At 41.7% G+C, this 26,331-nt stretch overlaps 1 protein-coding gene and 1 pseudogene across 1 annotated transcript in view; one reads left to right on the forward strand and one right to left on the reverse strand.

Moving 5' to 3' along the window:
- LOC115139566 (protein eva-1 homolog C-like) overlaps positions 1–3,102 on the reverse strand; it is a 146,114-nt gene extending 143,012 nt beyond the window's left edge. The window contains exon 1 of the mRNA XM_029677097.2: positions 2,518–3,102. Coding sequence (XP_029532957.2) covers positions 2,518–2,623 — 106 coding nt within the window. The 5' untranslated portion in view covers positions 2,624–3,102. The remainder of the gene's footprint in view (positions 1–2,517) is intronic.
- A 6,653-nt stretch (positions 3,103–9,755) lies between these two features.
- On the forward strand, positions 9,756–18,225 carry LOC115140431 (large ribosomal subunit protein bL19m-like; annotated as a pseudogene).
- Positions 18,226–26,331: the final 8,106 nt, after the last annotated feature.

Below are 26,331 nucleotides of genomic sequence, written 5' to 3' on the forward strand. Positions count from 1 at the left end.
TGTTTGCTCAACAGGACCACTCCAACGCAACAAGCAAAAACTGATGACTAGGCAGCATTCAATTCCATGTGAGTTAAGAAAATAACTCTGCTTCCAAATGCCATCTGGGGCACTGACAGAGAACTTTAGCAACAAGGCACATTCTTGGCCAGCTGTCGTCTCCCTGGAGACCAAGTACCAAGCCTTTGATTCACAGCTGCTGCTGAGCTGAGGAGGGTGACAGGAGCTGATGAAGATGGCCGTCTCTAGGCCTAGCCTACATCTGCAGGGAGGAGAGGCTAGACGATATGTCTCATGGTTGGAAGCCGCAACTAAATTGTACTTAATGGCTTCCTTTCCTGTCTCCTTCCCCTTCAGAGGAATGGATAGGTATAAGGACTAGTTGGTTTCCAATTACTTTTCACTGTAACTCTTAGGTCTATCGTGTTGTCTTAGGTCAGGGGTCATAAAGGAGAGGAAACGAGATGAGCAAGGCCTGGATCCTAATGCACTTAAGTCAAATGCTTTTTCAAATCGCACATTGACTATAATGAATGATTTAGGCTTAAGTCGAACTTGTGTGCACTTATCTCAAGAAATGTGTTTATGTTGCTACAAAGCTGCCGAATTAGAGATTTTCTAGATTTTGCAGAATTAAGTCCTGCCTATGACCCAATGTTTTGAAAATAGTGTAACATGTTTTCTCCGAGGTCACATTACAGGCCTATCGACTTAATCTATTTTTGGACAATATTGAGTTGAAGAGACTCTAGATGTAAAGTTTTCAGCCTTTTAAGATGTAATGACAGCTGTCACCTACGCAACAGGGCACAAAAGTAGGGTTACGTTAACTTCAAACTTCACACACAAGTTAACTTAAACACATCTGCTCTTTAAAACCTTGGCCCCCGGTCAGGCATTTGTCCGCTCATTTAAAACCATTAGGAGACCCATTAGAAGCCAATTCACATTGACACAAAGCTCTCTTCCTGGTTTATGACACTGTAAACAAAACGTCCCTCCCTGCTGCTGCTGCTGCTACTCAGTCTGAAACAAAGTAGCTGGCCTGGCTTGGGGGCTAGCGAAGAGTTGGCCTCCAACCTCAAATGAGAGAACAGTGGTGTCTTCTGAAGTTTCCCTTGCTGACTTTCTTGCGAAGTCTCCCTGGAAAGGTCTCCCCTAGTACTGTGTTCTACTGGTACTGTGTATTCTGCATGTGAAATTAACTGAATTCATAATGAAACTTTGCGGGCTTGGACCATACTACGTTTCCATTCATTACAATAGACCACAGTTAGGGGTTAGGTTCTTTACTGTGTGGCAAACAGCGAGAAAACACCCACATGAGTAATGTTACGTGGATCCATATCTGCCAATGCTCTTGCAATATTCTCAATACGGCTGTGTTGGAAGTCGGAAGAATGTGGGTCATTTATTTTTCCGGACGGGTGAGGTAGTAGTATAAGCTTTCATGAAGTAAAACATTGACTCCATTTTGTCATGTCTTAATCTGCACACGCGATCAGGAAGTTGTGTGTGCTATTTACACATGTGAGTTAAGAGTACTAGGCTTACAATACCTGATACTGAGGCACTGGCTACAGTGAAAACAAAAGACTTATTTGAAGTGCCTGTGGGTCATTGTCAAGCAGCAAAACAACAGGGCACCTGTTTATCCAGGGCACCAGGCACATGAGGCTTTCAGCATGATTTAAAGCCAGTAACATTTCCTGTAAAATCATGGAATGAAATAGGCCTACACTTCACTTGGAATAATATGACTTTACCTTGTTGAGATTAGCGCAACTCTATACCTTATAACAACAACAAAAACGTTGTTTTAGGGCTTAGTTGTCATATTCTGACGAATAATGTATCAAAAAAACAGTCATGTTCCTCTATGGAATGTCATGCCTTAAGCACTAGATATAGCCTGGAATATCAATGTCACTTGCATGTGAAGCCATGGGATACATTTACCACCATTGTTTACGTTTGTGTTGGGGGTCCACTCTTTGATGGCATGCACATCTTACAGAGTGTACCTGTAAAAGCCATGGTCGTTTAGCCTACTACGAAACAAACACATGCATGACAGGTTGCAACACGCCAATGAGGGCCCATTGACTACAAAACAAGTAGGCTAGTAAAAAACTGCAACCAATAACCATTTGGACTGTGTTCTGCAAATCTGAAACCTAGGCTGCATCTTGACTGGTAGCCCAATTCGAATATATTGTTTCGCTCACTAATTGGTCTTTTGACCAATTTATACCTGTTCTGAAAAAGAGCTGATGTGATTGGTCAAAATGCCAATTAGTGGAAACAATATAAGAATTGGGCTGCCTGTCTAAAGGCAGCCAAAGTAGCCCAAAAATACTTTCTGTGCAATGACCACCATGCACCATGGCTTTCTGTATCACTTGTTGTAGCCCAAAACAACTCTTTAAAGCATTTACGTCACATATACATAATACACACTAGAATGGTTCAACAAAAGCAGCATTAATTATAAAGGGGTAAGCATGCTTTCCCAACCTGAAAACTCAGAGGAACCTTTGGTGAAGTTGCAGAAGACCGTCAGACACGTTATTCCCAACACGAGTGCATAATTGATGGGTGGAGGCACATCTGGGAAGAACATCCTTGAAACTGCGAGAAATGTCGAGTGTCTTCTTCTCCGCGTTCTGAAAGTCCAGCGTTGCTTTGGGGTTTAGGTTCTGTGTCAGCTCAGTCCCATTGCTCATGCTCCGAATCACCTCACCATCCCCGAGAGGAAGAGAAGGAGCGACAGCTCAAGCCAAGCGGCGACGCACGAGGGAACGTCTATTTCGAACTGCGTGTCCAAAGTGGCTGGCCCATCTCAGAGAAGAAAAGACGAAGCGAGAGGTTTTACGGAGACTAAATCTGTCTACGAAAATAAGCCCGCGAAGTGAGGAATTTTGGTTTGGAGGTCAGCGAGAGAGTGTCGAATTTGATCAACAACAAAAAAATAATTGCTAAGTTGCTACGTGTCGCTTATTTGATCAAATATACGTTTTGTAATGTTTAGGTTGTTAGGAATGCACTAATATAAGTGGACGCACGTGGCATTTTGGCAAGATATAGAGGACTCATCATGGATATTTAAGCAACAATACATAAGGCGATGTGTTCTGACATTTTTATAATGGCTGTGAAGTGGTCATAGCTACAAGGCGAAGCTGACTGGTGTAGACCACCAAAGCCATGATACAAATGTCAGAACGCATTGCCTTTCATTAAGGCCTCTTATTGCTTTTATACAACATGTTACCAGCATTAAAAAGCTAAATTATTTCCCAAACCATGAATTTTTCAACACAGGTTACCAACATTAAAAAGCTAAATTATTTCCCAAACCATTAATCTTTCAACAAAACATGATGCTACATTCACCAAAACTGGTTGTCAAGTGCAATTTTAGTTGTTCTATGATTGTTAGTTCAATTTGTAAGTGATGGTTGATAGTTCAAGAACTTTGCAGGTTGCTGTGGCAAACAAAAATCATTGCTAAGGGGGCTATTTCCCCCTTGTGAGCTAGCTAACTACACAGCTAACACAATCACTTCAGACTGAAGCTGGAAAGACTGCGAACGAGCTGCATTTCGTTTGCATGTGTCCATACAAGTATGTTGATTCATGATTTTGACTGCCTAAGAAAAGCTGCCTGTCTGTCTCATCCTGACTCCCATTACTAGTGGAGATCGAATTTCAATATTGCAACATTGTTGTAGTAGTAGTGCGTTGCTAGATAACGATGTAAACAATGCCCCTTTTTTGAATGTAGTGGCTATGTGTATGTTGTTTAGTATAACATGGGCAGGATAGGCTTTAACAATGGGAATTCCAAACCACCTGTTATATAAAACCAGTTTTAGCATGGACATTGCCATTGAGGGCTTCCACCATTTTAAAGTAGTCAACTGGGTGGGGATTCCTATGAGTTGGGCGCAATCCGCTAATGAAGAAGATGAAAATGGACTACTTTAATATGGAGAATGCTGACACAGATGCTATAATGGCACAGATACAAAAATGAGTCATCTATCTCTATGGCCTGTTGTTAACATGCGTATCTGCCCTCTTATTGGCTAGAATGGTCCCAGCTGATCTGGCCTGCCTTCCATCTTTGAGGACATGTATTTCCATTGTTAGAGCGGTCACTTGACTATCTTGTTAATATCATTTTTTTAAATATATTTTTTTATATAGCCCTTCGTACATCAGCTGATATCTCAAAGTGCTGTACAGAAACCCAGCCTAAAACCCCAAACAGCAAGCAATGCAGGTGTAGAAGCACGGTGGCTAGGAAAAACTCCCTAGAAAGGCCAAAACCTAGGAAGAAACCTAGAGAGGAACCAGGCTATGTGGGGTGGCCAGTCCTCTTCTGGCTGTGCCGGGTGGAGATTATAAAAGAACATGGCCAAGATGTTCAAATGTTCATAAATGACCAGCATTGTCGAATAATAGTAAGGCAGAACAGTTGAAACTGGAGCAGCAGCATGGCCAGGTGGACTGGGGACAGCAAGGAGTCATCATGTCAGGTAGACAATCTTTGCCCACCTGTAGGAGTGGTGTCTGCATGGTCTGAAAGCCTCCCATTCTGGGCTGCTGCTTCACTATAATCTCTACAGCCACTCCATGCAAGGGCACTAGGCTATAACCATTTTTGTATCTATTCAGAAATAGTATAGAGTAGATGAACTCTTCCGAGGGGCAATTTCAGTAGTGGCATTCAGGTTAGAAAAGAAACACTCACACACAGGCTAACACCACAATTCAAACATGACAGGTAGAAAATAAAAACAAGATAAATAAAAATAAGAAAAGATGTAGCCTACATTGGTCTGTCTATGGAATTGAAAACAATTTTACTTGCACTCACATCAAACTGAGCTTGTCACCGAATGTCACTAGCCTGCTTGTGAGAAGGATGTCTATAGGCCTAGTCTTTCATGACAAAGTTAATGCATCTCACCATATAACTACCGGGTTCCTGGTTTAAGCCTGGCTTTGGCTGTTCCTCCTCAATTGCTACACTGTTGGCAGTGATGAGATCCCTGTGGTCCCTCGGGCCTTTGTTGGAAATGTTCCCTCATTGGTATTGGGACATGTAGCACCTGTATGGGAAGGTATACTGCCTCTAACAAGAGGCCCAGGCTTTTATGTCACAGGTGGTAGTGTAGGCTACTCACCCTGTGAGTGGTTCAAGTTCTCCTTTGGTGGGTCCACCTCCTCATTTTATTTTTTTATTTTTTATTTAACTAGGCAAGTCAATTAAGAACAAATTCTTAATTACAATTGCGGCCTACACCTTCCAAACCCGGACGTTGCTGGGCCAATTGTGCGCCACCCTATGGGACTCCCAATCACGGCCAGTTGTGATACAGCCCGGAATTGAACCAGGGTGTCTGTAGTGACGCCTCTAGCACTGAGATGCAGTGCCTTTAGACTGCTGCGTCATTGCTCCTGCAGAGTAGGTTATTTATTCAGTATTTAAATCAAATGATTATGCCTGATTGAAATGAGATTCAACACCAACACATCATCATTATCATCCGTTCAGAATTAGACTGCCCTACATCATCAGCCACAGTAAGATTTCCATACATAGTACATCTTGATTTTGAATAACTAAAAAGTGTAATTCCTGGAGTTATAAATATTAAATCAATAGCTATTTGCATGTGAAATGTTCTAGGATCAGAAGCATGCATGCATGCATGGGATGTCATTTTCTCATTCCTCCATTTCTGTTGATGGCCCCATTTTGATGTATATCTTTAGTGACATCGTGTGGATGAAAGGATAAACTGCATGTTTTGTCCCTTTCCGATTCTGTGACAATTCACAGCAGGCAAGGTCAGCCCGAAGGTCAGCTTCCAACATGGCTGTCCACACAGGGAGGCTTGACTAGCTTTGAAAACAGCATTTTGGTACACCAGAATTACATTCATTTCCAATGAAACACTGTGTTTGCCTTGCCGCATTGCATTGCAGAGGCAGTTGCAGTACGTTTGGTGTGGTGCATACATTAGATTTATTGAATGTATGCATAGATGGCTTGAACTTCTGTTGCATACATATCCAGAGAATGCTGCTTACTATTTTGCGCAATGACACTGTCGGTGTGATCGAAGAGTCAGCATACAGTTTGATGCATATGTTCCATAAATCCAAAAGTATGCACACAGAACACATGGCAACTGCCTCTGCAACACAATGCTGCAAGGCAAATAAAGTGTTTAATTGGAAATGAATGTGCTTTTGGTGTACCAAAATGCAATGACACAGTCGGTGTGATCTGGATCACACATCTGGAAATGTGTGCAAAAAAATCAAATAAATGAATTGATACACATCTTTATAGGGTTAGGGTTCCCACACGGACATATTTCCATGTTACTACAGTCCTTGTTTACAGAAAAAAGCCGGAAGACAGGGTGGACTAACTGTGCTAGTTACACTGAACAAATATATCAACTCAACATGCAACATTTCAAAGATTTTACTGAGTTCCAGTTAATATAAGGAAATCAGTCAATTGAAATAAATTGATTATGTCCTAATCTATGGATTTCACATGACTGGGAATACAGATATGTATCTGTTGGTCACAGATCCCTTAAAAAAACAATAGGCGCGTGGATCAGAAAACCAATCAGTATCTGGTGTTGCCTTGCAGCACGACACATCTCCTTCGCATAGATTTAATCAGGCTGTTGATTGTGGCCTGTGGAATGTTGTCCCACTCCTCTTCAATGGCTGTGTGAAGTTGCTGGATATTGGCGGGAACTGGAACATGCTCTCGTACACGTTGTTCCAGAGCATCCCAAACATACTCTATGTGTGGCATGTCTGGTGAGTGTGCAGGCCATGGACATTGGGACATTTCTAGGAATTGTGTATATATCCTTGTGACCTGGCATGGGGCCGTGCATTATCATGCTGAAACACGAGGTGATGGTGGTGGATGAATGGCATTACAATGGTCCTCAGGATCAAATTGCCATCGATAAAATGCAATTGTGTTCGTTGTCCGTAGCTTCGGTTGTGCAAACCCACTGTTTCCTCAGCTGTCTGGGTGGCTGGTCTCAGATGATTCCGCAGGTGAAGAAGGCTGATGTGGAGGTGCTGGGCTGGCATGGTTACGCGTGGTCTGCAGTTGTGAGGCCGGTTGGACATACTGCCAAATTCTATAAAACGATGTTGGAGGCGGCTTATGGTAGAGAAATTACCATTCAATTTTCTGGCAACAGCTCTGGTGGACATTCTTGCAGTCAGCATGCCAATTGCACGCTCCCTCAACTTGAGACATCTGTGGCATTGTGTGGTGTGACAAAACTGCACATTTTAGCAGCCTTTTACACAGCGGTGTAATGATCATGCTGTAATCAGCTTCTTGACATGCCACACTTGTCAGGTGGATGGATTATCTTGGCAAAGGAGAAATGCTCACTAACAGGGATGTAAACAAATGTGGGCACAATATTTGAGAGAAATTAACTTTTTTGCATATGGAAAATTTCTGGGATCTTTTATTTCAGCTCATGAAACATGGAACCATAACTTTACATGTTGCGTTTATATTTTTGTTCAGTATATATTCTGGACATATATTTCAAAAAAGCTGGTGTACAAAAATGAAAATGAAAGACGCAAAAACTCAACATAACAGGAAGCATAAAAATAGCACACGTAGTCTTGTTTTGAATTAGAATGACAGATCTGTAACTCACATTTTATGTGAATTTGGTTGGGTCGCCCAAAATATTATATTTTGCATTTGTGAAATTATTTAGATAAGAAAGTAGAGGAATTTGTGTTTCTGGAACCGTGCCACAATTGAGAATCGATTCACGTTTAGATGGAGCATTTGGCTGTTTTGACTTCGAGCCAATTCGCCCATTAAACAGAACATGTAAGGTCCTTGGATTAAAGAATAATGCTAGGTTCCTTTATTCCAATATTGAGCTAGCTAGCCACTGTTACGAAATTACATTGATGTTAGCTAGCTAGCGCTGTGCTAGTGTGAGATTGCTATTGAAATGTTCAATGTTATAAACAGACTGAGTGTTTCTGTTTCTTCTTTAGAGTTCTTGTCCACATCTACAGTGGCTTGCGAAAGTATTTACCACCTTGGCATTTTCCCTATTTTGTTGCCGTACAACCTGGAATTAAAATTGATTTTTTGGGGGGGGTTGTATCATATGATTTACAAAGCATGCCTACCACTTTGAAGATGCAAAATATGTTTTATTGTGAAACAGACAAGAAATAATTCAAAAAACAGAACTTGAGCGTGCATAACTATTCACCCCCCAAAGTCAATAATTTGTAGAGGCACCTTTTGCAGCAATTACAGCTGTGAATCTCTTGGGGTATGTCTCTATAAGCTTGGCACATCTAGCCACTGGGATTTTTGCCCATTCTTCAAGACAAAACTGCTCCAGCTCCTTCAAGTTGGATGGGTTCCACTGGTGTACAAAAATCTTTAAGTCATACCACAGATTATCAATTGGATTGATGTCTGGGCTTTGACTAGGCCATTCCAATACATTTAAACGTTTCCCCTTAAACCACTTGAGTGTTGCTTTAGCAGTATGCTTAGAGTCATGGTCCTGCTGGAAGGTGAACCTCCGTCCCAGTCTCACATTTTCTGAAACAGGTTTCCCTCAAGAATTTCCCTGTATTTAGCACCATCCATCATTCCTTAATTTCTGACCAGTTTCCCAGTCTCTGCCGATGGAAAAACACCCCCACAGCAGATGCTGCCACCACCATGCTTCACTGTGTTCTCGGGGTGATGAAAGGTGTTGGGTTTGCGCCAGACATAGCGTTTTCCTTGATGGCCCAAATGCAACATTTTTGTCTTATCTGACCAGAGTACCTTCTTCCATATGTTTGGAGAGTCCCCCACATGCTTTTTGGCGAACGTCAAATGTGTTTGCTTATTTTTTTCTTTAAGCAAATGGCTTTTTTTCTGGACACTCTTCCATAAAGCCCAGTTCTGTGGAGTGTACATCTTAAAGTGGTCCTATGGACAGATACTCCAATCTCCGCTGTGCAGCTTTGCAGGTCCTTCAGAGGGTATCTTTGGTCTCTTTGTTGGCCCTCTGATTAATGCACTCCTTGTCTGGTCCATGAGTTTTGGTGGGTGGCCCTCTCTTGACAGGTTTGTTGTGGTGCCATAATCTTTACATTTTTTTAGTAATGGATTTAATGGTGCTCCATGGGATGTTCAAAGTTTCTGATATATTTTTTTAAACCCAACCCTGATCTGTACTTCTCCACAACTTTGTCCCTGACCTGTTTGGAGAGCTCCTTGCTCTTCATGGTGCTGCTTGCTTGGTGGTGCCCCTTGCTTAGTGGTGTTGCAGACGCTGGGGCCTTTCAGAACAGGTGTGTATATATACTGTATATCATGTGACAAATTATGTGACACTTAGATTGCACACAGTTGGACTTTATTTAACTAATTATGTGACTTCTGAAGGTAATTGGTTGCACCAGATCTTATTTATGGGCTTCATAGCAAAGGGGCTGAATACATATGCACACACCACTTTTCTGTTTTTAATTTTTTTGAAACAAGTATTTTTTTTCACTTCACCAATTTGGACTATTTTGTGTATGTCCATTAAATAAAAATCCATTTAAATTACAGGTTGTAATGGAACAAAATAGGACAAACTCCAAGGGGGTGAATACTTTTGCAAGGGACTGTATGTTTCACCTCATGCTGGGGAGTGAAAATGGCAAAGCCAACTAAATTCACCCCTCCACCAAAACCTGTCATCATTGACAAAACACAGTCCGAGGCTTCACTTGCAAAAGTAAGTAGTTACGGATTTTCTAGCCAACAAGCTGTGTTCATAACATTGAAACCAATGTGATGTGATGCTAGCCTGCTCCCATATATGTTTAGGCCTATCACTTTTGCCAACTTCATTGCTGTCATTGTCAAACCAAACATTGGCATGAAGGCACAAACAGGCTGGCACTGCCTCACTTATGTAATGCCATTTAGCTATAGTAACACTGACTTTACTTTTGCAATTTCTCTTGTTTTTCATCAGCAATTATGCCATTCTCAATTAGTAATGCTTGCTTCTGTTCTGATTTTGAACACAGGTTCCTGAGTCCAGAATTCATCCTTCCCGAATAAATCCACTGAAGTTCTCCATCGAGCGCAAAGACATGATCCAGTGGAGGTTTATTTTGGTAAGAGACATTTGAGACAGATGGTTTATAAATCATATTGCAATTACACACCATATTTGTTCGCCAGCCCTGTACAGAACATAGTCTATTGAGAGCTCCATTCAACGACCCATGCTGAGCGCTTGTGTGATGTTCTGTTGCAGTATAGCTACTTGCATGGTTGTTATTCTAAATCTGTTCTTGGATTGCTAATGTAACAGGCTTCATTGTGCTGCTAGGCAGTATAGGCCCATTTCCCGGGCCATGTCAGTTGCGCCCGCACTTCCAAATCAGAAACCTGTTTGTTTATATAGAAGTAAATACGATCACGTTGACTTCAGATGCAGCTCATGCAAGTTGGCAAACACGCAATCAGATGGTTATCGACAACAACATTTCGGATGTCATCAGAGGATTGATTACCTAGCAAGACAGCGAGGCAAGGTAAAATATCACAAATAGAGCCAGAAGAATAATATACAGTGCCTTCAGAAAGTATTCATACCACTTGACTTATTCCACATTTTGTCGTGTTTAAAGCCTGAATTCAAAATGGATATATATTTTCTACACACAATGCCCCATAATGACAAAGTGAAACATTTTTTTGACATTTCTGCAATATATTGAAAATGAAATACAGCTGTGAGTCTTTCTGGGTAAGTTTCTAAGAGCGTTGCACACCTGGATTGTACAATATTTGCCCATTATTCTTTTCGAAATTCTTCAAGCCCTGTCAAATTGGTTATTGATCATTGCTAGACAACCATTTTCAAATATTTCCATTGAATATTGTGCAGATTTAAGTCAAAACTGTAACTCGGCCACTGAGGAACATTTACTGTCTTCTTGGTAAGCAAATCCAGTGTAGACTGGGTTTTGTGTTTTAGGTTTTTGGTTTTAGTTTTTTTTTCTGCTGAAAGGTGAATTAATCTCCCAGTGTCAGTTAGAAAGCAGACTGAACCAGGTTGTCCTCTAGGATTTTGCCTCTGCTCCCCAGTCGTTATCGGTTACAAGCATACCCATAACATGATGCAGCCATGACTATGCTTGAAAATATAGAGAGTGGTACTCAGTAATGGGTTGTATTGGAATTTCCTCAAACATAACACTTTGTATTCAGGACAAAAAGCGAATTGCTTTGCCACATTTTTTGCAGTATTACTTTAGCGCCTTGTTGCAAACAGGATGCCTGTTTTGGAATATTTGTATTCTGTACAGGCTTCCTTCTTTTTACTATGTCAATGACGTTAGTATTGTGGATAACTAAAATGTTGTTAAACTCTGTAACTGTTTTAAAGTTGCCATTGGCCTCATGGTGAAACCCCTGAGCTGTTTCCTTCCTCTCTGGCAACTGAGTTAGGAAGGACGCCTGTATCTTTGTAATGACTGGGTGTGTTGATACACCATCCGAAGTGCAATTAATAACGTTACCATGCACAAAGGGATATTGAATGGCTGCTTCTTAAATTTTTGACCCCTGCCAATAGGTGCCCTTCTTTGCGAAGCATTGGAAAACCTCCCTGGTCTATGTGGTTGAATCTGTGACGATTTCTTCCGAAGTCGGTTACTCTCCTTGTTCGGGAGGTGTTCGGCAGTCGACGTCACCGGTCTTCCAGCCATCATCGATCTATTTTTCATGTTCCATTTGTTTTGTCTGGTTGTCGCACTTACCTGGCTTCAATTCCCTAACTACATGTTGTATATGTTCCCTCTGTTTCCCCCATGTCCTTGTCGGGAATTGTTTATTGTAAGTACGTGTGCTGTATGTGACTGGTGCGATATGGGTTTTGTGCCCATGTGTTTTGTTATTTTTGTATGCCAGTAGTTATGTACATTAAACGGCTCTGGCTATTTACCAAGTTCTGCTCTCTTGCGTTTGACTTCCATGCCACCAGTTACGCATCCCTGACAGAATCTGTGTTTGAAATGCACTGCTCGACCGAGGGACCTTGCAGATAATTGTATGTGTCGGGTACAGAGATGAGGCAGTCATTTAAAAAATCATGTTAAAAATGATTAGTGCACACAGAGTGAGTCCATGCAACTTATTATGCACATTTTTACTCATGAATGTATATATACCCAGCAGCATACCACCCTGCATCCCACTGCTGGCTTGCTTCTGAAGCTAAGCTGAGTTGGTCGTAGTCAGTCCCTGGATGGGAGACCAGCTGCTGCTGGAAGTGGTGTTGGAGGGCCACTAGGAGGCACCCTTTCCTGTGGTCTAAAAAAATATCCTATTGCCCCAGGGCAGTGACTAGGGACATTGCCCTGTGTAGGGTGTCGTCTTTCGGATGGGATGTTAAACGGCTGTCCTGACTCTGTGGTCACTAAAGATCCCGATGCACTTATTGTAAGAGTAGGGGTGTTAACCCCGGTGTCCTGGCTAAATTCCTAATCTGGCCACCTAAATATCACATCATGGCCACTTAATCCATTTAATCCAAGATGGTGTAGCAGTCACACATCTTTCTCCTGTCGTGTCCCTTGTATATATTGTTTGACATATTTTTCGTTGCATATCCTTTAAAATATTTTGCTAAACATTCTCCTGCAACCCACCTCACCCAATGTGAAGTGGATCTGCTTTTTTTTCCTAAAGTACTTATATTTACTTCGGATCTGGAATCCCTCAACTGAAGCTAGCCAGCTAACTACCAGATATCAGTCAGCAAACCATTGCCAGCGGTCATCAGCTAACCTTCAGCTCGGAAAGCTCTCGTCAGTTCGAACAACGTGACTCTAACCAGAGCATAACGGACCTGTTATTTTTATCCCCGGATTCCTACCGCAAACTAAAATTTTTTATCTGGAGCTTCACAACTAGCTAACCGCAATCACGGAAGACTACTCCTGGCTAGCGTTTCCATCCCAGAGCAAGTACCAATTTAGCTTGAAGCTAGCCCGGCCAGGGCTCCTGTGCTACCACCGAAGCATACTCCTGGGCTACAATATCGTCCTGCTAGCTACCTAGGAGCTAGTTGGAACCCTACTAATTCCACGACTGGTCTATCAACGTCACCGCACGAAGAGGCAAAAACAGACTTACCCCCATCACGACACCCCCACCAAAGGCTAACTATCTAGCCCCTGCTATCTGCTAGCTTGCCTGCCCGGTCTGCTAACTGCTAGCCCTTGCTATCTGCTAGCTTGCCTGCCCGGTCTGCTAACTGCTAGCCCTTGCTAACTGCTTGCTTGCTAACCCGGTCTGCTAACTGCTAGCTTGCCTGCCCGGTCTGCTAATACCTGGGTGTCTGGTTAGACTGTAAACTCTCCTTCCAGACTCACATTAAGCATCACCAATCCAAAATTAAATCTAGAATCGGCTTCCTATATCGCAACAAAGCATCCTTCACTCATGCTGCCAAACATACCCTCGTAAAACTGACCATCCTACCGATCCTCGACTTTGGTGATGTCATCTATAAAATAGCCTCCAACACTCTACTCAACAAACTGGATGTAGTCTATCACAGTGCCATCTGTGACTGGAACGAATTGCAAAAATATCTGAAGCTGGAGACTCACATCTCCCTCACTAGCTTTAAGCACCAGCTGTCAGAGCAACTTACAGATCACTGCACCTGTACATAGCCCATCTGTAAACAGCCCATCTATCTACCTACCTCATCCCCATACTGGTATTTATTTATTTTGCTCTTTTGCACCCCAGTATCTCTACCTGCACATTCATCTTCTGCCGATCTACCATTCCAGTGTTTAATTGCTATATTGTAATTACTTCGCCACCATGGCCTATTTATTTCTTTGCACTCACTGTATATAGACTATTTGTTTTCTTTTGTTCTACTGTATTATTGACTGTATGTTTTGTTTATTCTATGTGTAACTCTGTGTTGTTGTATGTGTTGAATTGCTACGCTTTATCTTGGCCAGGTCGCAGTTGCAAATGAGAACTTGTTCTCAACTAGCCTACCTGGTTAAATAAAGGTGAAATAAAAAAATAATTTAAAGAAATCATCCCCAGCTTACAATTGGCTCATTCATCCCCCCTCCTCTCCCCTGTAACTATTCCCCAGGTCGTTGCTGTAAATGAGAACGTGTTCTCAGTCAACTTACCTGGTAAAATAAGGATAAAATAAATAACTAAACAAGGCTTGCCATAAAAAAGGGGTTGAATACTTATTGAATAAAGACATTTCAGCTTTTCATTTATAATTCCTTTGTTAAAAAAAACAACAATAACATTTTTTTTTTAAATCTACTTATTATGGGGTATTGTGTCTAAAAATCAAAAATCAAAACGTGAAAAAAAGTCAAGGAGTGTGAATACTTTCTGAAGGCACTGTATTTGTTGAGCATAGCTATAGCAATCAGTCTTGCGTGTTTTCATGGTCTTCACTCCCTCTCTGCTAAGTTTGTCAAAGTCCCGACATCAGGATGGTGTTGAGAGATAGATGGGAGTGGTTGAATAGAGCTGAAGGGTGGGACTAATAGCAAGATAAAACACGTAAAACAGCAGGGGTCTGTAAAATGTATATAGGTTCAGAACCTTTGTGAAATAAGCACAGTTACAAATAGAAATCAAACTGGATGGACATCAGAAATAGAGGAAGGACTAAAAACAAACAAAAAATAACTATTGTAAAAATAGATTGTGTCTGTAAAATGTGTATAAGATGTATAAATTGAAGGTAAAAGCCGAAGTGTTTATTCGTTTACTCCAATTGGGGGATCGGCGGTAGGGTTTGCGGGGAATAATAATAAAGGTATATTCTTTTAAAAAGTATGTATGTATTTTTTTGATACTTCAAGGTGTCTTAAAATTCAAAATCAAATTCCAAAATGATCCTTGTTTAAACAATTCTATATAGTTTAATAGATCCCTTCCTCTGGCTTGGACTGTAATGGGTTAATAAATATCCAATAGGCCTACATAGCTAATTTAGCTAGTTGGTGATATTAATAGTTTCTGTTGATGGCAAAAGAGTGGAAGAACTGCCCATGTTCCTGGTGCGGGTTGACAGCCAGTGCTTGCCTCTTCTTTGGCAGAGAATGGGACATCACACTTTCACACCGAAGGCCACTTACAGCCATTATTTCCCTTGCCTCCAGGCTCGCAACAGAACTTTTGCATTCTGAGGTTGCTACTCAAGCAGGCTGGTCGTTAGCTCATGACTGTGGAAATATGAGATTTAACATGTCATGGTATTTAGCGGGAGTTGTCCCACTACTCCCACATATCCACCAATCAGGATCCAAACAACCTGTTCTATATGAGGGAATAACACTGAATAAAAATGTTCACGCTTAACAGTGTTAGTTTCATCAGCTATTGTACGGTATGATACAAAACACAAGGAACTGCATTTTGACTGCACTAGGCTTTATCTTATGAATGTATTGATAGACTAAAGCAGTCATTGTGTTTTGCAGGAAGTGCCTTAGCTGTGTCAATGGCAGACCCTCACGCCAGTGTCAAAACAAACTGCTTTGTGGGCATCTCCACCCAGAGAAGTGGCCACGGACTGGGAGCCACGTTTATCTTGAGGAAATCATTGACGGCCAAGGTGAGGATGATTATGTGTAGTACACAAACAGGTCCCCTAGTGAACTCTGTGTGTGTGTGTGTGTGGGCGGGGGGGGTGTATTGCTTCCTGGATAAGCATCTCAGTTGATGAGTGTGTCAGACCCATTAGTTGTGGAACTACCCTCTATCTGCAGTGAAGAAGCTAAATTTACATTGATTTAGTCCAGATATGGCCAACCTTCCTCCTGGTCAATGCCACAATTATTAATCCTTCCTCTCGTAGTGTGCACTCAATGATTTGCAAGGAAATAACTGGTTTAAGAAATATGGTGGAAACTCCCAATAGCGCATTAATCTACCAATCCAATGCTTTTAGATTTGTGGGAAGTAGAGAACGAGTGCACACTTCAGGAGATAGGAAATTATTGGGACGCACAGCTGGAGAGCAACTAGGTAAACAGGGTTTTGCTCTGTTCTGGTTAGCAGCTAACTAATAGAATCAGGTGGAAGGAAGGAGCTCTCCAGGACAAGGGTTGGGGAGCCTTGATTTAGTTTGTACATCTGAATAAAGCACTGGACCATGATAGCCTTTGGCTAAATACGGTTTATCTCTCCGTTTGTCTCACTCCCTCAGGAGTGGAGAACTGCTATGAGCTGTGGCTGCAGCAGCTGGAGGTCCCGAAGCTGGAAAAGAGTCTGGACAACAACCTGTAGTACCTGAGAGATGCTCTGCCCGAGTACAGCACGTGGACTTGGACATGATGCCCATACCCCACTCTGTCACCGGGGACGTGCCTGTCAACAAAGTAAGTGGCTAGCTCTGGCTATTATTTAATTGAATACACATTTTGGCTCATCTTTATTCTGTTCAAAACAAATCTGACATTTCTGTATTTTTCCCACTAAAGTTAGTTGAAATGAAATGAAAGTGGGTATTGTTTATAAGGAGCATGTATGGCAATTGTGTAAATTCCGCAAAGGGATTGGAGAAAAAAAAAACCAGAGCATCGTGATCTTCCTGTCTGGGTTGGCGCCCCCCTTGGGTCGTGCCGTGGAGGAGATCTTTGTGGGCTATACTCGGCCTTGTCTCAGGATGGTAAGTTGGTGGTTGAAGATATCCCTCTAGTGGTGTGGGGGATGTGCTTTGGCAAAGTGGGTGGGGTTATATCCTTCCTGTTTGGCCTTGTCCGGGGGTATCATCGGATGGGGCCACAGTGTCTCCTGACCCCTCCTGTCTCAGCCTCCAGTATTTATGCTGGAGTAGTTTATGTGTTGGGGGGCTAGGGTCAGTTTGTTATATCTTATCCGGTGTCCTGTGTGAATTCAAGTATGCTCTCTCTAATTCTTTATTTTTCTCTCTCGGAGGACCTGAGCCCTAGGACCATGCCTCAGGACTACCTGGCATGAGGGCTCCTTGCTGTCCCCGGACCACCTAGCCGTGCTGCTGCTTGATTTGATCGTAAATAGTTCAGACACATGATTCAGATACCAGTTTGTACAGCAAAGTATTCATCTGACCCCCTATATCTCAGAACAGTATTCATCTGACCCCCTATATCTCAGAACAGTATTCGTCTGACCCCCTATATCTCAGAACAGTATTCATCTGACCCCCTATATCTCAGAACAGTATTTATCTGACCCCCTATATCTCAGAACAGTATTCATCTGACCCCCTATAGCTCAGAACAGTATTCGTCGGACCCCCTATATCTCAGAACAGTATTCATCTGACCCCTTATATCTCAAAACAGTATTCATCTGACCCCCTATAGCTCAGAACAGTATTCGTCTGACCCCCTATATCTCAGAACAGTATTCATCTGACCCCCTATATCCCAGAACAGTATTCATCTGACCCCCTATATCTCGGAACAGTATTCATTTGTCCCCCCTGTATCTCAGAACAGTATTCATCTGACCCCCTATATCGCAGAACAGTATTCATCTGACCCCCTATATCTCAGTATTCATCTGACCCCCTATATCTCAGAACAGTATTCATCTGACCCCCTATATCTCAGAACAGTATTCGTCTGACCCCCTATATCTCAGAACAGTATTCTTCTGACCCCCTATATCTCAGAACAGTATTTGTCTGACCCCCTATATCTCAGAACAGTATTCATCTGACCCCCTATATCTCAGAACATTATTCATCTGGCCCCTTTTATCTCAGAACAGTCTGAGCCCATATTAGGGTTACAAAGGGAAGGGTATATTTCTGTAAACTTTCCAAGAAACTCATGGACAATATGGAGACGATATAAAAAGGCTATATATGAATAACTGTAAAAGTTTTTAAAGTATAAATGACCAAAGTTACAATACGATTGCCAAAGATTTTCTGTTAATTACCAAAATAACTGAAGTTTCCGATAACCCCTATATCTCCAAACAACATTTGTCTGACCCCACAGAATAGCATTTTTCTGACCCCCTATATCTATCTGCCCCATTCTTCCCTCCAGACCAGAGTGCTTATGCATCCCAAGCCTTGGTCCAAGCGCTGGAAGCGGCCCAAGTGAGAAACAGCTTTCCTAGTGGCATGGGACATTAATGCAGGCAAACTTAAAACCGTTTGACCTCATTTCTACCAGCATGTCACATGTGCAACTAGAGGAAAAAACCTCTCTACCATCTTTACTCCACACACAGAGACGCATACAAAGCTCTCCCTCGCCCTCCATTTAGCAAATCTGAACGTAATTCTATCCTCCTGATTCCTGCTTACAAGCAAAAACTAAAGCAGGGAGTACCAGTGACTCGCTCAATACGGAAGTGGTCAGATGACCACTATTTCCATTGATTGTTAATATCCTGTTAGGGAGGCTGCGAATTTTTGCAGCTTTTTGTTAAAAATCACGCAACATTTCAAAGTCCTGCTACTCATGCCAGGAATATAGTATATGCATATGATAAGTATGTGTGTATAGAAAACACTCTGAAGTCTCTAAAACTGGTTAATTCGTGTCTGTGGCTATGACATAACGTGTTTAGGAGTAAAAATCCCTCGAAAAACTGTTCACCAAACCCCCCCCCAAAAAATTAATCCGCCAGTCAATGTATTGTCTAAGGAGACAGACAAAAAACGAGGCATTCAGTACAATTCCTATAGCTTCCACATGATGTCGCCAGTACTGGCAGCTTTATCCTTGGTTAGATGACGTCAGGGCACTTCCTTTCTTGGAGCTCGCCCCAGGATGTTGTGAAATGGAAAAAATGGACGATGATTTCAAGACTTGCTGCTATCGAATACAGATCGCCCCGTGATCAATTTTATAGATTATTAACGTTTATTAATACCTATAGTTGGTTTAGAAAAGTAGTTTGAAGTGATTTGTAAAAGTTTATAGGCAACTTTTGTAATTTTAAAAAGTGACGTTGCGTCTTGTAAAAGGGAGTATTCCTGGCTCAGACCGGTCTTCAGAAAACGACATTTTGCCTATACAATGACGGATTTAATCGGGAAAAAGACCCAATTGTGATGTTTATGGGATATATAGGAGTGCCAAGAAATAAGCTCGTCAAAGGTAATGAATGTTTTATATTTTATTTCTGCGTTTTGGGTAGCGCCGGCTACTGCAAAATCTGTTGTTTAGGTAAAGGTCTGGTATTCTGGGGGGTGCATGCTATCAGATAATAGCTTCTCATGCTTACGCCGAAAAGCATTTTACAAATCTGAATGGGTGGCTAGATTCACAATGAGTGTAGCTTTAATTCAGTACCTTGCATGTGTGTTTTAATGAAAGTTTGAGTTTTATCGAAAACTATAGGTGGCGCTCTAAAATTTCCGCTGATTTGATCCCGCCACAGGAACCAAGTCCCTAAGAAGTTTTCCCTCTTGACCTTTAGTCTCTTAAAATATTCTTACATATTTAGAATTTCATGCAGTATGTATGATCACAAATGAGTATGCGTTCAATGCCAGGCTGTCATACTCATTTTCCATTTTCACTGGAAAAATTAAAGCCTGAAGCTTTTCAGGATGAGGGTTGCTCCCACCCCACCCCCTGCTCTACCTTATTGTAGTCGAGTAAGAAACCTTTTTAATACATTTTGTACATGCCGTTGTTGTGGAAATTCTTACATGCGGACACTCAAAGTCAATCTTAAATGAATCATAGTTCCTTATCAGCATGCTGAAGAGGTTCCAACCAACTCTATGCACCAAGTACACATGTCGATCACGAGCTTCACCGGGGCAGTCCCGTTAGTTCCCTTATATACAGACAAGTTATATTTGCATGATTTAGCTTATTCATCATTCATAATTCATTCATAATTAACGTTTGCTTAATTCATGTGACTGACCAATACTGGGTCATGCATATGACAGACCAATACCTCACGAGGCTTCTTCTCTCTAAGCTGAGACCTTGAAACTGAGATATCTTTCTCAAAACAAGGTTCTGGGCGTACTGCCAAATTGCAGATACTGACAGTGAGGACTTCAATCAGTCACTTGCATGAACATAGACATTGGTTATTAGAAAAGCACATAATTGGAACACAGAAATTGGTTGTCAGAAAAGCACAAACATAAGAATTTCCATCACACCATTTAGCAGACACTTTAATCCAAAACTACAAAACTAGTCATGTGCACCTACATACAATTCGACCTGGGAATCTAACCCACTATCCTGGCATTGCAAACACAATACTCTACCAACTAAGGTATAGAGGACTATGACTTTTTGTGTTTTAGTCAACTGTAAAGTTACAAGGAACTTGCTTTTGTTATTACCATGATAATACCATATTGTAACACTACATTTTTTTTTTTACCTTTATTTAACTAGGCAAGTCAGTTAAGAACAAATAACTTATTTACAATGACGGCCTACTGGGGAACAGTGGATTAACTGCCTAGTTCAGGGGTAGAACGATGATTTTTACCTCCGGGACTTGATCCAGCAACCTTTTGGTTACTGGCCCAATGCTCTAACCGCTAGGCTACCTACCACTGTTTTTCATAGGCTATTTGTTAGTCAACTTGTCTACAATTAGATATATGCAGCTTCTCTTCTGTCATTAGCCATTATGTTGCCCTAGAAGTCTAAAGAAACCACTTGCACACCAGAATAATGTCATAAATCGATAGAATGAACGCTTCAATCTAGTTGAAGTCAATAAAGTTGTGTCATGTCTGCTTCTTTCTCGGAGCAAAGATGTTTAGGGACCTGGGAGAAAATGGAATAACACAACAACAAAAAGGGGAGAGATTTTATGTGCAAAATGTTCCATCAGTTTGACCGGTTGTAAGCGAGCTGTCTAAATCTACACAATTGTTACCTGGAAGAAAATGGTGGAGGGTCATGCTTTTTCACTTCCAGTCAGGGGGATGGTTTAGTATATTTTTATTTAGTCCAGGGGAGGGTCATGCTTTTTCACTTCCAGTCAGGGGGATGGTTTAGTATGTTTTTATGTAGTCCAGGGGAGGGTCATGCTTTTTCAATTCCAGTCAGGGGGATGGTTTAGTATGTTTTTATTTAGTCCAGGGGAGGGTCATGCTTTTTCAATTCCAGTCAGGGGGATGGTTTAGTATGTTTTTATGTAGTCCAGGGGAGGGTCATGCTTTTTCAATTCCAGTCAGGGGGATGGTTTAGTATGTTTTTATTTAGTCCAGGGGAGGGTCATGCTTTTTCACTTCCAGTCAGGGGGATGGTTTAGTATGTTTTTATTTAGTCCAGGGGAGGGTCATGCTTTTTCACTTCCAGTCAGGGGGATGGTTTAGTATGTTTTTATTTAGTCCAGGGGAGGGTCATGCTTTTTCAATTCCAGTCAGGGGGATGGTTTAGTATGTTTTTATGTAGTCCAGGGGAGGGTCATGCTTTTTCAATTCCAGTCAAGGGGATGGTTTAGTATGTTTTTATTTAGTCCAGGGGAGGGTCATGCTTTTTCACTTCCAGTCAGGGGATGGTTTAGTATGTTTTTATTTAGTCCAGGGAGGGTCATGCTTTTTCAATTCCAGTCAGGGGGATGGTTTAGTATGTTTTTATGTAGTCCAGGGAGGGTCATGCTTTTTCAATTCCAGTCAGGGGATGGTTTAGTATGTTTTTATTTAGTCCAGGGAGGGTCATGCTTTTTCACTTCCAGTCAGGGGGATGGTTTAGTATGTTTTTATTTAGTCCAGGGGAGGGTCATGCTTTTTCACTTCCAGTCAGGGGGATGGTTTAGTATGTTTTTATTTAGTCCAGGGGAGGGTCATGCTTTTTCAATTCCAGTCAGGGGGATGGTTTAGTATGTTTTTATTTAGTCCAGGGGAGGGTCATGCTTTTTCAATTCCAGTCAGGGGGATGGTTTAGTATGTTTTTATTTAGTCCAGGGGAGGGTCATGCATTTTCAATTCCAGTCAGGGGGATGGTTTAGTATGTTTTTATTTAGTCCAGGGGAGGGTCATGTAATTTGTAATCGATTAAATGTCATATTGTTCAGGTTTTGAGAATAAGTTACTCATTATAGTATCATGTGTGCCCGATGATACCCCTAATCCCTGGGAGAGCAATTTCGAGTGTGCCTAGTGTGGTCTCAATACAATGATCCATAGCCTATACCAACCTGGGTTACTAGGACCACTAGGGGAACTTGGCCTATCCACGGGGGGCAAATGCACATGAGGGGATGCTCGGAGAGCACAGGGCAAAGTTACATGTTCTTCCTTCCCAAGTTTTGCATTGCACACTGCAGTAGACAGGCATTCCCAATCATGAGCCCCGGGCCACCCTGCTCTTGCTGATGTAAACCCTTCTGTGCTGCCTGTTGGTTTAGAGGACACATTTCAGTGTCTCTTTACGGTGGCACTCCAGGAGGCGAGTTAAAGGCTTCTTCCGAAAATACTTTTTCATTTGTCCCAAAAATGTAGCATCTGTGCGTGCGGACTAGGCCTACAGATGTCCTGGGCTCAGTTTCCCGAAAGCATCTTAAGGCTATTAAGGCCAAGCTCAACGTTAGAAGCTTTGTAGGAGCATCTTTAAACATCCGAGCTGTTTCCCAAAACCATCGTTATTAATTAACGTTGCACTTGAAAATGCTCATAATCTACCACCTGCCTCAGGCCACTCCTAGAACGCGTCGTTAGATGCTATTTTTCCCTCCCGCGTCACTTTATACACAGAGGACCTCTGCTAAACATAGAATCACATGGTTTATCCATCTCTCTGTGACATCTGATAACTTCAGAATACAATTGACTACAAATAAAAAGTTGCCTTTGCAATCGTTCTCTCCGCATGTTGTTTTGGGCATGTTACATAATTCAGCTGTTGTAAGAAAGATGCATTGTTAAGCCTACGTTCCATCGCTATCAGGAAACTGGCCCTGTTCAGTTCGAAAGCGAGAGCACAAAGATGAGAAGGAGGACCGGAGGTAAACATGCTACTGTTATAAATGAAAACAATATGTTTCGTTGCCAATAATGAAGCTATTTATCAGAGTTATTGACCTCAAAATAAGCCATATTTGAGTATTTTACATCATTTTCGTAACTATGAAGCGGCAGCCGCGAAGAGGGACAGCGCATGGGTGCTGAAAGTAGGCTAATTTGAGAAGGACTTTTTTAATCCTCTTGATAGTCTACTAACAAGAGGACTTTGTGTTGGAGCCTATTTCGTCCTTTCAAGAACTAAGAGGTAGGCCTAACTGTTTGACAGATTAAATTATAGTCTACTATTCTTAGAGTTTGCCAGCCAATTCCTTCAGTCACCATGCACTCCTTGAATATCTGTGTCAGTGAAGAGCTCGGTGTGTTAAGTTAAAACCAGGGCTTGAATTGAGGGGGTATGTGAAGATATTGTGGCTTTTGTTTAAAGAAAATGGCTAATAGCTTATCTATAACTGGTCTTCAGTGCACAATGCTTTATGTTAGAAACAAGCTGTAAAATGCTGGGGAAAGACATGACTCCAAAGCAGATGAGATATCTTTGGTTTGTGTCTATGACATTCAGAGGCTGTGCCTCTGTAGCCGAGCAGACAGAACATGTACTTTGCCTGGGAACTTTTGTGTGATTCTGCCACTATAAACTGACGTTCGACATTTCAACAGGCTATTCAACAGCATACTAACTCTAAATCAGTCTGGAGAAAGCCCGGTAGCCTAAGAAGGAAGGGAATTGAATTATTTAGGCCATATTATTATTATTATTTCATGGCTATAGCCTGCCATTTCAGAAATGTGACATGTTACAGGCTGGAGGGAGGGAGCGCTCATTACCCAAGGAAATAGAAAGCGGTTAAAACAACCCAACATGTTTCTGATAAGATTTCAGTTCAGCTTGGATGCATATTTCATGTGGTTAAAATACTATCAGCTTTTATGATGTTGATAAAGATAAACATCTACAGACGGTATCTATCTATTCACATTCTCTCAGGATGCTGAAAGAAAGAAATCATATTTCTCCACTCAAAAATGTAGCCTGCATTTATTTACTGTATAATTCTACTGCAATAAATGCTTAATTCTGCAAGAGTTCATATTGAGGCCATGTGAGGTTATAGACCTACAGTCAGTGTCCAGATTTCAGTTTCCCATTCAACCCATCTGAACAGTAGGCTACAGTTCCCTTTACGTGCCATAAGCCTATTTGAAGTTCCCATCTTGTGTCTGACGAATTTGTACAGTGCCTCACAATCATCACACATAACACTGCTGTCAACCTCTTTTACCGCTTCACCAAATCTTTCCCAAACATGACTTTTCTGGCCCTCCCATCTCTTTATTCTCAGCTCTCCTTTTGCAGCTTTTCTCTTGTTCTCTTATGAAACTCAGACATTGTCCTTTTTGACTCTGTGGACGGACATAAACGTTTTCTGCCTGTTCCCAAAAGCATTTGGCGATTGGCGTGTGTACAGTTAGGCCCAAAGCTTATAAACCTGTGCGTGTTATGAGTCAACCCGTGCATCACTAGTGGACAACTAGTTGCCTTTTACTATAGTGAGTGGAAAAACCTTGTGGTTTTGTTTTGAGATGACATGTTCCATAGTGTTAGTTACAGTTAGCACTGTAAACACACTTGGAGCCAGTATGTCATGTCTGTGATGTGTGTGTGTGTGCTGGGAATCACTCTCCCCTACACTCTCTAATTTACCCACATTACAGGAGGAGCAGTCTCTAATACAGGAGCACCAGATGTTTACTCAACTCATTATGGACCACACACGCTTATAAACACAGTCACACATATGCACGCACACACAGGGGCACGCCCAGGTGGTGCCACAACACAAAATGTGAAGCTGTGACAGAATCAAATATCTCTCAATCAATACTTGGATGTAATCTGTATTAGAACCTGTTAATCAAGACTTGTGAAACCACACCAGTTACCACTACTGCTAAAGTCAGCAAATCTTTTGTGCCAACATCCTCAAAAACATAAATGACACTGTCAACGATGAAGTCCTTCTCTCCAAACTCTCACAAAATACTCCTGACTGGATGGAGTCCTATCTAGCTGACCGGCTCCAGTGTGTCCCGATAAACGATGACCGTTCACCACCAATGAGGTGCACTATGGTCCATCCTTGGGCCCCTGTGTTCAGCTTATATATCAATGATCTTCCTTCTGTATGCCAAGGGAGTGGAGATCCGAATGTACGTTGACGACACGGTCATCTACATCCGTGGAAAGGGTGCTGAGCAAGTGGCTGCCAAGTTAGCATCAGTTATGGAGAATGTTTCACAATGGCTCAATGACTCCTGTCTCACCCTAAATGTGGGGAAAACAGTGGCCATTTATTTCTCTGTCAATCAAAAGCAGCAGGTCTACCCTGACATCCTCATACATGCCCAAAAAATCTAAACTGTTTCAGAATTCAATACCTTGGCATAATCCTAGAGCCCACCCTCAACTTAAAAAAACACCGAAAATATTGGACAAAGAAACACGTCACTACTACCACTGCAATATAATCAACTTAATTCTGTTCTCAGATATCAGCCTGGTTTACAAGATAACTCACAATCTAACACTTCCACCCCTGAGGGTCTTTGTAAACCTAGGCTCCGATCAAAATAGCAGGGTAACAATAACCTCCACCAGGGGGGACTGTAGCCTCCCCAAACGGTCCACCACCTTTCCACAATCAACCTTCTCATTCAAAGCAGCTAAGAAATGGAATGGTCTCCCCTCTGCTTTGAAAACATGTAGCAACGTCCAAGCCTTTCTCGACTGAGACAAAAACATGATCAAGTCCAATCAGTCATGCACTCATTGATTTGAACCTAAAGGGCCATACTGACTTGTAAATGCAACAGAAGACACATACATTTTTATTTATTTAATTAGGCAAGTCAGTTAAGAACAAACTCTTATTTTCAATGACGGCCTAGGAACAGTGGGTTAACTGCCTGTTCAGGGGCAGAACGACAGATTTGTACCTTGTCAGCTCAGGGGTTTGAACTTGCAACTAGTCCAACGCTCTAACCACTAGGCTACCCTGCCGCCCCAACATACACATGTGTAATTGTTATACGTGCAATAGCTGGGCTATGTACAATATTTAATTTTTATTCATATGTATATTACCATTTCTATCCAAAAGCAATGTGTTTGTTTCTATGTGCAATGATTTGACTTCTGTGTTGAAACAAGTCTATGTCCTAATTTCATTTTTTATTGTATTTTTTA

This window comes from Oncorhynchus nerka, linkage group LG13, assembly GCF_034236695.1.
Source record: "Oncorhynchus nerka isolate Pitt River linkage group LG13, Oner_Uvic_2.0, whole genome shotgun sequence".
Taxonomy (NCBI): Eukaryota; Metazoa; Chordata; class Actinopteri; order Salmoniformes; family Salmonidae; genus Oncorhynchus; species Oncorhynchus nerka.